This window comes from Prunus persica, chromosome G3, assembly GCF_000346465.2.
Source record: "Prunus persica cultivar Lovell chromosome G3, Prunus_persica_NCBIv2, whole genome shotgun sequence".
NCBI lineage: Eukaryota > Viridiplantae > Streptophyta > Magnoliopsida > Rosales > Rosaceae > Prunus > Prunus persica.
In genome coordinates, this window is record NC_034011.1 from 20072673 (window position 1) to 20089612 (window position 16940).

General features: G+C 34.0%; 3 protein-coding genes and 1 pseudogene across 3 annotated transcripts in view; 2 read left to right on the forward strand and 2 right to left on the reverse strand.

Annotated features, from left to right (window-relative positions):
• Positions 1188-7465, forward strand: LOC18781566 (gamma aminobutyrate transaminase 3, chloroplastic). The gene is made up of 19 exons (XM_007215176.2): positions 1188-1356; positions 2430-2569; positions 2791-2875; positions 3024-3096; positions 3523-3620; positions 3885-3977; positions 4367-4440; positions 4534-4572; positions 4648-4736; positions 4813-4889; positions 4978-5052; positions 5506-5553; positions 5649-5732; positions 5824-5911; positions 5982-6060; positions 6375-6465; positions 6563-6641; positions 6957-7072; positions 7221-7465. Exons 1-19 carry the CDS (start codon positions 1315-1317, stop codon positions 7293-7295), a joined length of 1545 nt encoding a protein of 514 aa, XP_007215238.1. The 5' UTR covers positions 1188-1314; the 3' UTR covers positions 7296-7465.
• LOC109947927 lies at positions 7569-8487 on the reverse strand. The gene is made up of 2 exons (XM_020559592.1): positions 8034-8487; positions 7569-7877 (listed from the first exon to the last, which is right to left on the reverse strand). The coding sequence occupies exons 1-2, from the start codon at positions 8127-8129 to the stop codon at positions 7764-7766; spliced, it is 210 nt and encodes a 69-aa protein (XP_020415181.1). The 5' UTR covers positions 8130-8487; the 3' UTR covers positions 7569-7763.
• Positions 8576-9740, reverse strand: LOC18781948 (annotated as a pseudogene).
• LOC18781799 (myosin-9) overlaps positions 14495-16940 on the forward strand; it is an 8058-nt gene continuing 5612 nt past the window's right edge. The window contains exon 1 of the mRNA XM_020560661.1: positions 14495-14630. The gene's annotated coding sequence lies outside the window, so the exon portion shown is untranslated. The remainder of the gene's footprint in view (positions 14631-16940) is intronic.

Consider the following 16940-nt stretch of genomic DNA (forward strand, 5'->3'; position numbering starts at 1 on the left):
TTTTCCAGAAGAAAATGGGGAAAACCCATGAGATAATGATTTTGTTCGTCAAATGTCATATATATCTTTTGCTATGGACGAAGAGGATAAGAACCTTGGGAATTTTGATATTGTATACGACAAGAAGATAAGAGTAAGCAAAGGCTGTTTCAGTCTTTGTGCAACTTCAAGATATAGAATTCAAAATGATATCTGTTGAATAATTGAATGCACATTCTAGTGCAATGCGTTTCTTTCGTCATTATCAAATGTATAAAAGCTTTCTTTTTTTATCAACTAATAAGCTCAATTGTTGGCCAGATCCTACTTTTGAGTATTAACAACTCACAATAATCTATAAACTATTTTTTTGTGATATTTGGACATGCGCATTAAAATATATGAATTTAAAATAAGAGCAAGGTTTTGACTCCGTAAAATTAAGGAGGAGCTCTTACGCTTTGTATTACACATTTCAATATGAGTTGGTTTTATAATACTTTCCTTCTTACCATGTAAGTAGGAGCTTTTATATTCCTATTAATAGCAATGATAGTGTGACATGTGTGCATAATTTTTTGCGTTTTTGATAAATTATTTTTGCATATGTGACAAATTGTGATTTGCATAAAGTAGTATCTCCTAAAAAAAAAAGTATCATTCTAATTTTTAATAATTCTAAATGTACAAGTTTCAATTGGTGGATGTTGCAACATTTGATGTAGTTTAATATACAGAAAGATATTGTGGGAACTTCTCCAATAATAGACCTTTTCACCCCCCACACACATGGTAGAATTCAATTCTCACTTTTCTTCTTTTGAAAGATGAAAATGACGAGTTTTTTCTATGAAGATGAGAATAACATGTCATTTAGATGTGAACGTAGAAGACTTTGATTTTAAGCTATGTTTAATAGTAGCAAATGATTCTTTTTTTCCATTTTATTTATTTTGGTGGGAAAGCAACCCCACATTTGGGGAGATAGAGAAAATTAGAATATTCCACTTTCTTGCTCCACTTGCATGTAAATGAAGGGAGATTCTTTTAATAAATATTTTATGTTAAGAATTTGTTATATATTTTTAATTTCGGACGCAGCCAAAATTAGAAATAAGTAACTAATGAGAAAAGAACGGGCAATGTGGTAAATGAAGCGTATTTAGACATATTTGGCCAGTCATTTTCATCATTGTCGTCACACTCAACAGTTTTAATCAAATAAATCAAGTAGAGAAGAAACCAAGGCAGGTTCTTTCACTGAGAGTCTTGGTTTCTGTCCACTATAAGAGCTCTCTACTTGCTTGTTTTGTTGTAGATAAAGAGAGCAAAAAGATGGGTTTTAATCGTCTTCTTGGATCCAACCTCAGAACCCAGGTATCAAATCTCAAATACACATTTGGGTTTGTGTTTGTTTTCTGATTGCTTTTTTCAGTATTTGTTATGGAAAACTACACTTTGAAACAGAAGTTACCAGAGTATGAATACTTTGTGCATTTGGTTTTGGATCATTTCATTCAGTTCATCATCTTAGAGTTTTGATAAATTTTCAATATTTTGGCTTTGATCAGTTTGTTGATATTTTCCTTCCTAAAGTCTTCGCTCCTTTGCGGAAATGTTGGAAAAGATAAAACTTCAATTGCCCTTTGGACTTTTCTTCTAATTTGTATGACTTTCATGTCTTATCCGAATCCTTGAAACTTTGTATTTCTTGCTCGGTTTGTGGATCAACGTTTGTTTAAATTGTTCTTTAATCATCTTTCTTTCCTTATCAAAACCATAAAATAAAAAAAAGGGGAAGGTGAGATGCACCCTATGACTTTCCAGTTCACAAATTGCATTTAAACTTTTTGACGTTCTGTTTGGTTGCTGAGAAAATGTTGGGAAAAGTAAGGACTTTAGTTCAGTATCTCCAACAAGTTTTAATTTTCCAATTGCTATTATACACAAGGTTTTCTACCGTAGAAGATTGCAACAAACTACCCCCCTTGTTTTCTTGGTGACTTTGTTACAGTTTTATCACTGGCTATGTCTTTTATTTTTGTATTTATTATGTTATATGAATATATTTCCTCCATTTTGGTTTTGCATGTTCAGTTCTGAAAGCCATTTTGTTGCTAAATGTTGTAAACAAAAAGAGATCAAATTTTCAGTTTTAAGTATACGGAAACCAGGAAAATAGTAGGAAGCATAGTAGAACTAATTGTACCAGCTGATATGACCTCTGTCTCATAAAGTGTTCGTTAATATGGTCAAAGTAAAAAACTTAATATACTACTTCCTTGTTGATGCTGAGAGATGGCCTTCACCTTGAAGATTTATTTTTCTAATAAAATAATGGCCCCATTCGCGATGATGAGTTTTGTACATATCTCACACACACACACACACACACACACAACTTATTGGAGAAATTTTGTAATTAATATATCCGTCTTTCTTGTTCACAGCTTCGTTCATGTACAAAATATGTTGCTGCTTCTAGAAGTCCACAGGAGCATCTCTTTCTGGTTCCCTTTCTGTCCAGGTCCTACAGTACAGGGTCACCTTTGCAAAAGGAAGAACCAATAACTGATGAGAAAGTTCTAGGGTAGGTGGTCTTTTACACTTAATTATCCACACTTCAACGTCCCTCTGTGTGCACACTTATTTGTATATGATAATGCATTTTTTCATGCATGTGTATCTTATTTGTGATTTTGCATCTGCACTGTACTAGTAGTGTACTTTTGTAATAGCCTAGACATTTGCATGTGTGCACAAGAGATTCCAATCTAATATGTACTTAATTGTTGACACATACTAACTCAGGTTCAAGGGGCATGAGATGCTTGCGCCCTTCACAGCTGGGTGGCAGAGTGCTGATTTGCATCCTCTGATTATAGAAAAGTCTGAGGTAAACTTCTTAGTTGTGTCCTTGAATTGGCCTAACATTGTCTCTGTGAAAATAGAAGTAGCTCAGGTGCACAATCATTGTATGTGCTTCCTTGTTTTCAAAGCTGATTTTTTTGAAGTCAAGTAACAGAGTTGATTTTTGATTTCAGGGTAGCTATGTTTATGACATCAATGGGAAGAAGTATCTTGATGCTCTTGCTGGTCTATGGTGCACAGCATTAGGTAAAAGATTTGCTTCCCATTACTATTTCTTTCCCAGCTTGAATGTGTTGCTTTGTCCTTACTATCCTGCTTCTTAAGACTGTTTCTTAGATTTTTATATTACTGGGTCACTTGAAACAGCCACAATTACCTCACAAAAAGTACTGAATATCTCTCCAACTGCATTTCTCATCATTATGTTTCTTGCACACCCTGCTTTTGAATAAGACTATTTGCACTGGTCACCTTTGACCTCCTTTATCTCACCAAGTATAGATCCTAAGCTACCCCTACTATCTCACTTATAGCTTTGCCTTCTCACTATTGTAAGTTAGTTATGTTTATTTGTCAAAAAATAGGCGTGTTGAAGAAATTTCGAAGTCATCTACGTTCATGTGTATATGTGAAAGCACTTGAATTCATATTTTTTAATGTTGAAATTTGCAGGTGGAAATGAACCTCGCCTAGTTGCTGCTGCAACTCAACAGTTGAATACCTTGCCATTTTACCACTCCTTTTGGAATCGTACTACTAAACCATCTTTGGTATTCATATTTTTTCATAACTTCCTTGTTTTTATATGTAAATTTGCAAATTTCAATTACTACTGCTGCTACATGCATGTCATGTCATTTCTAAGTTTAAGCTAGAAATGTAAGGAATTTTGTTGTATTATTTAGAAAAAACTTGCTTCATATCTTTGCTCCCTATTACACTGTTGCTATATATGTTGTACGTGCCAGATAGTTGAATGGATACCTTCTTAAGATACTTTCCTGTGATATTCAGTAACAAACTTTATTTTACAGGACTTGGCAAAAGAACTTCTAGAAACTTTTACAGCTACAAAAATGGCAAAAGCCTTCTTTACTAACAGTGGATCCGAAGCCAATGATACTCAGGTTTGATTAGTTTCTATGAGAATATTTATTTAAACACGGTTTCCAATTTATATAAGATAGAAAAGTGAATTTATCCCATTACATGATAACAATGATGTTGCATTTCTGTCATGATTGCTGAGAGAATAGCATTTATCAATTAATACAATGTATGGGGATAAAATAACCAAACTGAAGGATAATTCAAAACTTGAAAATCTTATGAACACCCCAAGTTTTGAAGATGCTTCAGTTGCCTGAATACCAAGTCCTGTGAATTTAACAAGTGGAATTGCATTGTTTGGTCAGGAGTTCCAGGATGATATTATAGCAATCAATGACCAGTTTGTCTATATGTTAAAACTCTATACATAATGTCTTTATATTTACTTGAAATATTTGCTTTGTAGGTGAAGCTAGTTTGGTATTATAATAATGCACTTGGGCGCCCAGATAAAAAGAAATTCATAGCTCGACACAAATCGTATTTTCAACTTACTCAACTCATTTTGTTTTCTCTTTATTTCCTCTAGTCATTGTACCCAAGTCCTTTGATGTTATCTTTGCATCCTGACAGGTACCATGGTTCAACTTTAATAGCCGCAAGCCTTTCTGGGTAGGATAAATATTCTAGTGAATTTCTAAGGAAAGATCACCCTTCAGTGCATTGACTCTAAATTTCTTTTCACAGGCTTCCAGCTTTGCATACAAAATTTGATCTTCCAGCTCCATTTGTATTGCACACCGACTGCCCACATTATTGGCGCTATCACCTTCCAGGTCTATTTTTACACTGGTCTAATCTTAGAGATTTATTTTGACCAATTTATTGATAGCTTGATAATGGATATGCCAGGTGAGACAGAGGAGGAGTTCTCTACCAGATTGGCCAATAACTTGGAGAATCTCATCCTCAAAGAGGGACCAGACACAGTGAGTTATTCAAATATCATTTCTGGAATCCTTCTAGAAATGCAGAGGATACTTTGTGTTTGTGACATGGTATGTTTGTTACTTTCAGATTGCTGCGTTCATTGCCGAACCTGTCATGGGAGCAGGAGGTGTGATACTTCCCCCTGCAACTTATTTTGAGAAGGTGAGCTTTAGCGATAAAAAAAAAGCCATGAAATAAATCCAAATTTTCATGCTCAGATTCTCACCTTGTAAGCATGAAAGACCAGTTTGATAACACAGCTCCTGCTACAGGCTCCTCTCAGACATTGTTTCTATAAGTTGTCAATATATGTCTTAGTGGTTCTCTTTTTCTGGTTTTTGTACATCTGTTGTTTCTCTGTTAATACAAATCGTTCCTTTTCAACAAAAACAAAAAAAAAAGACAAAAAAAAAGTTGTCAATGTATTTATGCATTGATATGGTTTTGAAGTACAAGATCCAGACTTCATATATATGAAATCTGTATGTTAAGGATAAAAGGCTCGCATGTTCTGCTTTGGTGTTGCTTCATTTCAGCGTGGCGGTTGGTGCTAATAAGAAAAAAGGAAACTTAAAAAGATCTTTGTAATGGACAAGCATTTCCTGTTTGATGCAGGTTCAAGCTGTTGTGAAGAAATATGACATTCTATTTATTGCTGATGAGGTATATGTTATACTTTTCTTTAATGTAACCTGATGTTTTGAGTAAGCTTTATATGTTGCTTGTTAAGCTTATGTTTTATTTGTTTACTTTTTAAGGTAATCTGTGCATTTGGAAGGCTTGGGACAATGTATGGGTGTGACAAATACAACATCAAACCGGACCTTGTATCTGTAGCAAAGGTAAAATGAGATTATCTACGAATACAGAGCTACTCGCTCACATCCCATGACAATATTCATTTTCTCATCACTTTGGTGTTGGATGTCCCAGGCACTTTCTTCTGCTTATATGCCAATAGGTGCTGTTCTTGTGAGTCCAGAAGTTTCAGATGTCATACACTCTCAAAGCAGCAAGCTTGGTATGTTGGTAACTAATCATATTCCATGAAAAGTTATTATTCTTGAGTGACACAATTTCTTTTGTGCCAGGTTCTTTTTCTCATGGGTTTACATATTCTGGACACCCTGTATCCTGTGCGGTTGCAATTGAAGCACTCAAGATCTACAAGTATGTTCTTATTTTCTCAACCTAAAATATTTGAAAGCAAAGGTGTCTTGGTTCCAACTTCCAAGGATTCAAACCAATCAGGTTCAGAATCCGGAGGAAACAGGATTGAAAAATGGACCAATTTCAATTAGCTAAGTTGCACTTTGATTGATATAAATAATCTTTGATTGGCCTGCCTGTGGTGGCATGACTTGTGTTAGAAATTTAGATCTCTGCTTATAGAGCTTGGTGGTCCACTGCAGTCCAGCTTACTTCAACCTGCTTTTGTTTTTATTTTTTTACTACTGAACAATAACCATTTCACGTGTTTGTAGGGAACGAAATATTGCCAATCAAGTAAACAGCATTTCGCCAAGGTTTCAAGATGGCATAAAAGCCTTCTCTGATAGTCCCATTATAGGGGAGGTAAGTCTTGTTACAGAGAGTTTTTACACTTGTAGGTCAGCAAGAGAAATAACAATCACTAAGATACTTACATGGTATTCCTTATGTCGTTATGCAGATACGGGGAACTGGATTGATCCTTGGTACAGAATTTACAGACAACAAGTCACCTAATGATCTATTCCCTCCGGAATGGGGTAAGTCCCATCTTTCTTTCTATCGAAGGAAAATGAAGTAGACTTCATCTAGTATGAATGTGTTTGGCTTTTCTGGGAAACCTATCAAGGAACCAGTCAAGCAGGTCTAAACCTCATGGGGCTGGTGTGGAGAGAGGATGCGTATAATGGTCTAATTGTGTGCTAACTGGCATTTTATTTTGTGATATGTGCCTGGTCATTCATTGGTGTGGTGGCCAGAAGGCATTGTTTCTGTTATATTATAGGTTCTGTTTATGGCCAAACAAATTCTTCCTTGTTTTTCTTGCTGATACTCCTTGATGATATCCATCACAGGTGTAGGTGCATATTTTGGAGCCCAATGTGAGAAACATGGAATGTTAGTACGCGTTTCCGGCGATAATATAATGATGTCTCCACCATTTATCATGACTCCTAATGAGGTTGACGAGGTAGGCACATTCCTCAATCTGTTCCAATCTCCCTTAAAATGGGGCAACACTTGTCTCATTTTTATATGAAATGCTTGCTTAAATCACATCCAAGGTTGAAGAAGCTTGAAGAACATGCTAACTAGAACCTGTTTTTTTATATTTCCAGTTAATAAGCAAATATGGGAAAGCATTGAAGGATACTGAAAACTGGGTGAAGGAGCTCAAGTCTAAGCAGAAATAATTTGTAAATGCATTAGCCGATGATGGTGAAAAATATGTACACTTCATGTAAAGCAAAGACGGTTCCTTCTTGTGTCTTGTGAGATGAATGGTATCTGAATAAAGCATCTTTTGACATTATGTTGGTGTACGATTTCTGTCTCTTATTTTAATTATTTACATTTTAATGAACTATTATTTTACCTATTTGTTTCTTTAAAATTGAAACTAATGATTTATAAGCTGCAAATTACATGAAACAGAGGTGACCCAAATTCAAATTTGGTACACAAACTGAAATCAACATGAACAACAATTTCTGAGCATAATTTCTAAATTATAATTTCCATTTTACAACGCGTTCATCGACATATCCTCAAACCAAAAGGGCCTTTGTAATCAAAATGCAATCTTATAATAATTTGCAAATTGCTGGGATTGGAAGTAGAAGGGCAGCAGCACCTTTTAAAACGTCCAAGAAGCTTTGTCTTCAACCTTTGGCTTGTTTTTCAGCTTTTCTTCTGGACCGTTTTTCCCTAGAGCTTGGAGATGGCTTATATCCAACAATCTCGTTATCTTTCTCGTCCAAGTCCCTAAAAGATTTCTACACATAATTTTATAATAAAAAAACCGAAAATCTCAGAAAGTAATGAACAAACAACATATTAAGATATATATATATTTGACCCAAAAAAAGATAAAAAAAAAGAAGAAGAAAAGAAAGAACATAATATTAAAGATTTATTGGATAAAAGGGTACCTCGCTGAGCTCAGCAAAGCTCACAGCATAGAAGGTAACAGCTGCAGCAGCTACAATCCCCAAAACTGGAAGAGCTATCTGCTGTATCCCATTCATATTTCTCTTTACCTCACAAATCTCTCCTTCGTTGCTTCTTTCTAAATTTTAAAGAATATCTTCTTGGTGGATAAGGTGCATCATTTCCAGGTGTGTTTTCAACGGTGGATATAAGAACAACTCAGTGGACCACTCAAGCAACTAGAGTCAAGTTTAGCCCAACCATTCATTGTTAAGCATTCTCTTCGCACAGCCCACTTGTTGAGCTGCTGCCACTGGGCCATATGTATCCATGTTCTTCAAAACATTGGACTAAGATTGTTTCATACTGCCAAACTTTGTTCACGTTTTGATTTAAACTACGGATAGGAGAGAGATTCGAACTCGGGTACAAAGCGGCTGACACACTACCTAAGAACTACCCTAACCCTATGAAACTCTAAAACACTATAACTCGAACATCAGCAATCCTTTGCCATTTACCATCGGAAATGACCATATGCTTAGTAATTTTTTTTTTTAAATGAAGCAGAGCTATATACACATTTACTTACAACGCCTATACCTATACACTCTAGAAAGTACCAATTTAATATGAACTAAACAACCACAACAGACCTAATTAGGCAATTAAAGTAGCACTCTGCTAACATTTAAGGTTGTAATGTCAAAATTGGCAAAATCTGTTTAAAACTGCAAAATGAAGGTAAAACAAGTAATCCTATTTGATGATCAAGATGCAACTTCAGAGTACGTTCAGGTTTGATACGCAGAAAGGTTCCAAACAATGTTTTCCCTGATCAATAAGAAGAGGATAAAAAAAAAGACAGCATCCTTGTACCCAAAACGAAGAAGAAATAAAAACCCTTTCCTAAGTGTCTTTATGTTCTGTAATGTTTGGGATCTTCTTCTTCACATACTCAGAGTACTCATCAGGATCCATCAGATTATTGAGCTCATCCCTACTGCTCATCTCCACCTTCATGATCCATCCTTTTTCATACGGGCTCCCATTGACCTAAACCATCCCAATTACCAGACAGAAATTAACAAAGCAAGATTAATTACACTTATAATCAATGAAATTAGCATAATGTTAATTAATTCTTACCAAACCAGGAGAGCTAAGAAGCTCTTTGTTCACTTCAACTATGTTGCCAGAGACAGGAGAGTTAATGTCTGAGGAGGCCTTGACACTCTCAACACTCCCAACAATGGTGCCTTGTGCAACAGCAACACCAACATCAGGCAGCTCCACATATATAACATCACCCAAATGTTCCTGAGCATGTTCTGTTATTCCCACACTAGCCAATTTCCCTTCATCTTCAACCTTAGCCCACTCATGGGACTTTGCAAACTTCAAACCCTCCACAGCTACATTAGACACAGGACATAAATCTTAGAATTCATTTGAAAATTATGAGACTTTGCAAAGATAAATCATGAATTTTGAGACTAGGGTTTTCAGAATTACCAGAAGAAAAGCCTCTACAGGGAACAGACACCCTCAAAGACAAAGCAGCACTTGTTGACCAAACCCTAGTCAATGCCATGTCTCTCTTTGTCAGGGCGTGTTACTTCAACCCGGTACTTGCAGCCCTCACTTCTCAGTGATCACAGGTGGTTTTATGGTAATTTGGAATGTGGCTGAGTGCTGTCAGTTTTGAGTTCTATGCTTCCCAGACCAAGAGGACACCTGTGCAGGAAATCTTGTGTGGAGGCTGACGTGTCAACTATTGGTGATGGGATCACTAATGGCTCCATCCACTGCCATGATTTAAGTGGTAAAAATGAAACAATTTTGACTTTGTGGGTATTTCCTTATTCATGGTACAAAAGCGATATTGGGAGAGAGAGAATCGAACTTACGACTTAAGATAAAAGAATAAATTATTTTATTCACTTCAGCAACAAATCTCGTCATTGCCATAGTCTTACTTTTATTTGAATGTGAATGCGAAGAACGAGATTCTCTGAAGAGGAAGAAGAATAAGAAGAAATCTTTGAAATTGGAGAATGTGTTCATTGAAATTTTTTTTAAATTAACAACAGCTAAAATTCAATAAATTTCATAAATTAATATTTAATTAGTCAAACATTCCTTATAGGAAGATTTACTATTATATTCAATATAGGAGCCTAAATTATAAAAATATTTTATATGAAATAGACTTTAGAAGCACATTCAAAACTCATTTACTACATAATAAAGAGGCTTCTAACTTCTTATAAATTACAAAACTGCCATCGATTTATTAAAACAAGTTCAACTCCAAAACTTCATAAAAAAATCCGAAACACTCGATAGGGCATCAAAGTAATTTAATAATCAAAATTAAATTAAATAGGGCGTTTTAAGTTTTTTTTTTTTTGGTTTGTTTATAAAAATTAAATGGTGTAGAGTTTATTATCATTAATGTTAAGAATGAGTATACTTCATTAAAAGTTTTTCAAATTAACAACAGCTAAAATTTGATAAACGCAGAAATTAATATTCAATTAGTCAAACATTCATTATATACATGCTCGTTTCTGATCAATGACCAATAAGAAATGCCGTCTTTCTTCTTATAAATCGGCCAAATTAAGAATTTGTGTAGTTGGTTTACCTGGTTCCAATCGAACTTACAAGTCAAAACAACTAGTCAAAGGTGCATGCATGGCCGGCTATGATGTCAACTTTCTACTCCAACAATTCTACTCTCTGTTTGAACTTTATATAAATTCAAAATACGATCCTATATTTTTCTAACTTAATTTTGCCTAATCGTTTTTATTATTATTACTGGCAAACTTTTTTCAAAGACTTAAATGTAAAAATGGTGTTTTACTTACTTGGCCAATTTAGTCTCAGTGTTTTCAATTTGACCGATTTAGTTATTATGATTTATTCACTTGATCAATCTTGTCAATTCCGTTAAATTAATATTTTAAAAAATTCATAAATATTATTTAAACTAATAAAAACTCTCTAATTATTTATAACTAAAAAACCCAGAAAATCTCAATTTAAAAATGAAAAACATTTTGACAACAAAACAGTTGACTGATTAAATCGAAAATGTAAAAAAAAAAAAAAATCCAAAAAACTACCCAGCTATGAGGTGGGGAATGGAAGATGTACACTGGGAAGGAGGGATTGATGAGAGAGAATTGGGTAGTGGCTTGGATTGCTCATGGTGGTTTGGGTGGTGGCAGTGGCTTGAGAGAAGAATAGTTATTTTTATTAATTCGCTATTGTAAACTGAACTTAAATTTTTAGAACAATTATAAATTTTATTTATTAAATTCTAAAACTTTAATGAAATTGTTTTAATGGCAGTGTAGTGGATTAGACAAAATTAACTAACGGAATAAAACATAAGAACTAAATTAATTAAATTAAAAACACAGAGATTAAACTGACTAAACGGGTAAAACACAAAGATCATTTCTACATTTAAGCCTTCTTTAAAACAACCATTTACTTTGAAGTAGGTGGAGTTTAGATCAGAAGAAGATCGTTCCTTAGAATCCTAGCACATGGTAATGTCCCTAATTAACAATGTGCTGCAAAGGATCCACTAATGTAGTGGTTTGGAGTATTTACTCATTCAGGCAAGGTCCTGAATTTGAATCCTAGCATCCGTGTTGTGTGTGTGAGTTTAATATACTATCGCCCCTTTCAACAGGAAAGGTCCTAAAAAAAAAAAAAAAAAAACAATGTGTGCTTTTATTGCTCTTGATTTGTTCTTCCAAAATGTAATCAGAAAATCATATTGCAATTAGTTTTCATATGCATAATAAACCCATTTCATATTCTTCCAAAGCTAACATGTTATTGTCTTAGAAAGTTGAAACCGAAAGGTTAAAGCTTTAAGATGCATTTGTCATTTTCAAAGTACTTATTTTCTGCACATCTTTGTTTGTTTCTGATAGACTATACCTAAACCAAACATTTCCATATGCACATAACGTCTGTCAAACCAAACAGCTAGGCAAGAAATCCAAATAACACGATTCCACTAGCTATACCTTCTTCAACATATGTTCATAAAATAAAAATTCCACATATATTCATGTTAGGAGCGATTTTTCCGTTTGGCTGTTGTATACGGCAACACACTTACATAGATGAATCACATGTGAAATTAGGTTGGATCAAAATACAAAAGGTCCGTTTTTTATACAGACGTTCACACAACTATATGATTCGAACTGTCGAATATAAGAATTTCTCTTTACATTAGATGAACATAAATAAAAATATTTTATGTTATCAAACTATAAGTCTCATATTCATATCATAATTTGGATTCATTGAAGGTGTCTAAAAAGAGAAACATATACGGTAGACCAAGCACCTAAAATTTGTATAGGACCCGTTGAAGAAAGTGGAAAAGGTGGCTGAACAGACCAAGCAAACCCATAAGCCAAATTGGAAATGTTATTTATTAAAGCTAATAAACAATGATGCCAAAGGGGAGGAGAGAGAGCAAAATGTCTTAATCGACTAAAGAAAGACAGAGTTGTCATGTTGGCACGCCTAGATGGGCGGTTTGGTCGGTCGCCTATGGCCGCCACTCTCAGACCAAAAAGCCACCATTTTTTTTCCTTGCATGGCAATGACGAATTAAACCTCATTTATGTCTTATTTCTCAGAACTAGCATTCTTGGGATTCAGAAATTCACTTGATCAAAAGAAAAGGAGAGACAATGAGAAATTGTTATAGCACTTTCATGTTACGCATTTACAGCATCAGTTGAGAATGTAGTTGATAAGTGAAAGAGAAAACAAATGAATTTACTTCTAACTCTTGAGTAAAGAGTTCGTAGTTTATAGTAGTTAAGCACAGTCACTTATGCACCAAATAATGTACCAAATTCAATCTAGGAGCCTAATATGCATAAGACATATACAGAAAATTCGAAAATCGAAACTAACTAAGATGATGAAAGATAAAGAAAATTGGGTCGATTCCAACTAATGTACCAAATATATAGATTACCCTGCTCTAACTAAAACTTAGGAGCCTAATATACAGAGCATTCACAATGGGCTCCCTAAATCACCTCCTTAAACAAATTTTAGGGAGGAATTGTAAAAATACAACTCCAACCATGCTCCATATCCACCTCCTGGAGTTGACAAGTCTCGAGTAAAGAGTTTGTAGTTTGAAGTAGTTAACAACATTCACTTATGCATCAAATAATATACCAAACTCCATTGAGGAGCCTAATATGCATAAGACAAAACCAGAAAAATCGAAAAGCGAGATTAACTAAGATGATGAAAGATATAGAAAGTTGGGTCGATTCCTACTAATATACCAGATATATAGATTCCCTTGCTCTAACTAAAATCTAGAAGCCTAACATACATAAGACCCTATTGTCATTGGCGGATTTATGAATTTTTTTGCCGAGGTGCAATTTTGAAATGCTAAAAACTCTTTGTGTATTGAACATCTAAGGCTTTTTACCTAAATTGACCTTAGGTCCTTTCATGCATTCATATCATAATGAAAAATTATTTTATGTAAAAATATTGACTAATTATGAAAAATTATTTTTCGGAATAATCATTTTCTCAAGATAATTTTTAGCGGCTTTCATTCCTTACACATCAAATAAGAAAACTTGATTTTATGGGATTTTAGTATGAAATATATATATATTGACTTAATGAACCATCATTTTTAGCATAAATTGTATTTTGCACTAAAATCGATTTTTCATATTTTGATTTGGTGGGAAATTGATTTTCTAGTATTTTTATTTGAATCCAAATGGGGGGTACTTCCTTATTTACATTGTAAACTTAAATAAATCGAATAAAATAAATGAAAGTAAAAGAACAAAGACATTTACTTAAATGCTGAAAATAGAAATAAGGTAATCTGCACCACTACCAGCTGAACAAAGGGGCAATTTGAAGCACCTACAATGGTTTTTCATGCAAGAGAAGGTGCAGTATACCTTCTTGCGCCCTAGTAGGTCCGTCACTGCCTATTGTATTGAAATTATCACAATATATTTCTCTATTTAAATCTCAATTTCAAATTCCTAAGCCTAATATTTTGTATCGACAACATGGATTTTCAAATCAATAGGTTTCAAATCTACAAATTTGAAATAGATGAAGAAAAAAAATTCCAGCAGATTTGAAAATCCAAAATATATATTTAATTATCTTTAAAATCCAAAATATGCGAAAAAAACAAGAAGAAAATAAAATGAAAATCCATATAGATTTTTTTCACCATAATATTATGTCTTTGGTTGGCATTGTAATTAAAATGAAATCGGAAGGCAAGAGTTGCGAATACAGCAAAGTTGCTACTGTCCGATTGCCAATAGGCGGCCCCACCTTGCTGTCCCATGGCACTATGGTGGACCCCACTACCTCCTCACTCATATTTATATACTTGGAATCTCTCCCTCTCTCTATAGCTCCTCCTCTGCCTTTTCGTCACCAGCTCAGCTCCTAATCACTCCCATTTTTCGTTTTCGCGTTTCAAAAAAACAATAAAAACGCTTCACAGAAATCTGAGGGAAAAACCAATCAGCTTTTATCAGGCAAGCGATCAATCTTTCCTTATGCTCTGTCTTTTCTATTTGTATGTATGCATGCTCTGTTTTTCTAACTTGGTTTTCATTCTTTGAATTTGAACTGTTTTCTGTTCCTCTGTGTTTCATGCTTTACTGAATGGCCTAGTGTTCTGTTTCTGCTTTATTATTATTATTATTATTATTATTATTATTATTATTATTATTATTTATACATGGTGATGTGATCAAGCATCAAGCTGTGATCTTTCTGTGATAATGTTATCTGCCATCTGGGTTTTATTTAAATGTAGTTGAAAATTGAGAATTTGTGATTTTGGATGACCAATTCATATGAGAAATTCATGTGTTTCTGATATCAAAGTTTGAGTCTTTGAGCTCTTTGGACAAAACCCATCTCAATTATCATAATTCTCTCACCTTCCACTTGCTGGTTTGCTGATCTTTGGTCATTTTCTGCTTCATCTTCATTCTTTCTAATTTACTGTTTTTGAAGGCTTTGAAACAATCCCATCCCATCACTTTGATCACAATTGTTTCACCTTCATTCCATTTGCTGATCCTTTGGTCTTTGATCATTTTTTTTTCTTTTTCTGTTTCATCTTCTTTCTGTTTTCACTTGATGATCAGTGAAATGAAAGCTGAAGGAAGTTCATCTGTGATGCAAATCTTGAACTAGAGAGTCAGAGGCAACAAACCCAGTTGGGTTATTCTTTTGGTTTGACCAGTCTATATGGCTTTGAGATCTTTGTAGAACCAGAATTCAATCCCTAGATAAAATATTTCCGTTTTATTTATTTATGTATTTGTTTATTTGCTCGGGCGTGTTAGGTGGAAGAGATTTTATTCGTCAAAAGCTGTTTAGATCGCTATTTAAGATTAATAAAGCATGAATTTATTGGTAATTTAATATATTTGATGTTTTGTTTACTTGGATTCCAGCTCTTAAATTGATTCTGCTTTTTTATTTTATTTTAGTAAAAGTTTATTTATTTATTTTTAAATATATGAAATGTTAATGAATTAGTAACTGCAAAAAAAAAAAAAGATGCTATGCATATTGTTTATATCAAAGTTGATGTTGATGATTAACCTTAATTAGTGGCCTTATTTTTATGCATTTGTCAGTTGAATGATAATTGATGTGGCTCTTTTATGTTTGTCTTTGTGTCTAATTATGGAGCCAAAGATGGCGATGAAGGCTCTGTCAAAAATCTAAAATAGGGAAAAGAAACTTAAGGAAGAAAATGATGGCAAAGCTACCTGTCCAAGCACCTTTAACTTTGAAAGAATCTTTTTTTATAATTATTATTTATAATTATCCTATTTTTTCTTTCTTTTTGGTCATAAACTTAGAAATGAACTGCCAATAGGGTCTAGGCTAGTGGAAAATGGCTTTTTATTTGCAGACCATTTGTCTCGGGTTTGAACTCCCATGATAGATTGGTAATGTGTCTGGGTGAAAAACCCCATTCTCCTGGTAGTTTAGACTATCACTTGTATTAAAATAAAAATAAAAAACTTAGACGGGAACTTAAGAAAGATGGGGACTTGTGATTTGTACAATCAAATAAAAATTGAAGGATGGACTGCCCATCTTAGTTGTGGGCTCCACCCACTATGCTTCACTTTTTGTGTATTAGCATCCAATGGTCCAGATGTCACTAGAGATTCAAAGATGTAGCTTTTTTTTATCTTTTTTTTTTTTTTTCCAATTTTTAAGCCATGAAAATGATGCCACCTCTGTATTAAAAATGAAATTCTTAGACGATGGAGTTGAAAGACCTTGTCTTTGTGTGTAACAACTTAGCTTGAATGAGGAATTATGGGGCCTACAGACACTAAGGTTCCACATGATTGATCATCCTCCTCACTAGTTAAGTGACAAATATGGCAGGCAGTCAGCAGGTGATTTTAAATCCATCAAATTCTAATTCTTCAAAGAATGTGATCAACCCTAATTTACAATTAAATTAAGATTTTTCCCTGTGATTTTAATAATCTAATCTCCAATTGATTTGAAAAGAAAAAAAAATGTTTTTATTATCTAATAATTTATTTTTTCTTGGCCAGTAGAAATCTAGAAATAATTGCATTAACATAAATGAAAGAATAAAATATGTGCCATGATACTGATGGGCCACCACAATGATTTATGGTGGGTACCCACTTTGGGTGCCACGTCAGGTGGGTTGTCTTTGTGCGGCACACAATTTACTACCCACAGCTAATCCGGAATGGAATGACAGAATTACCCTCGTAGCTTACCTTCCTTATTAAGAAATGTCTTTGTCATCTCATCTCATGTGTATTTGACGA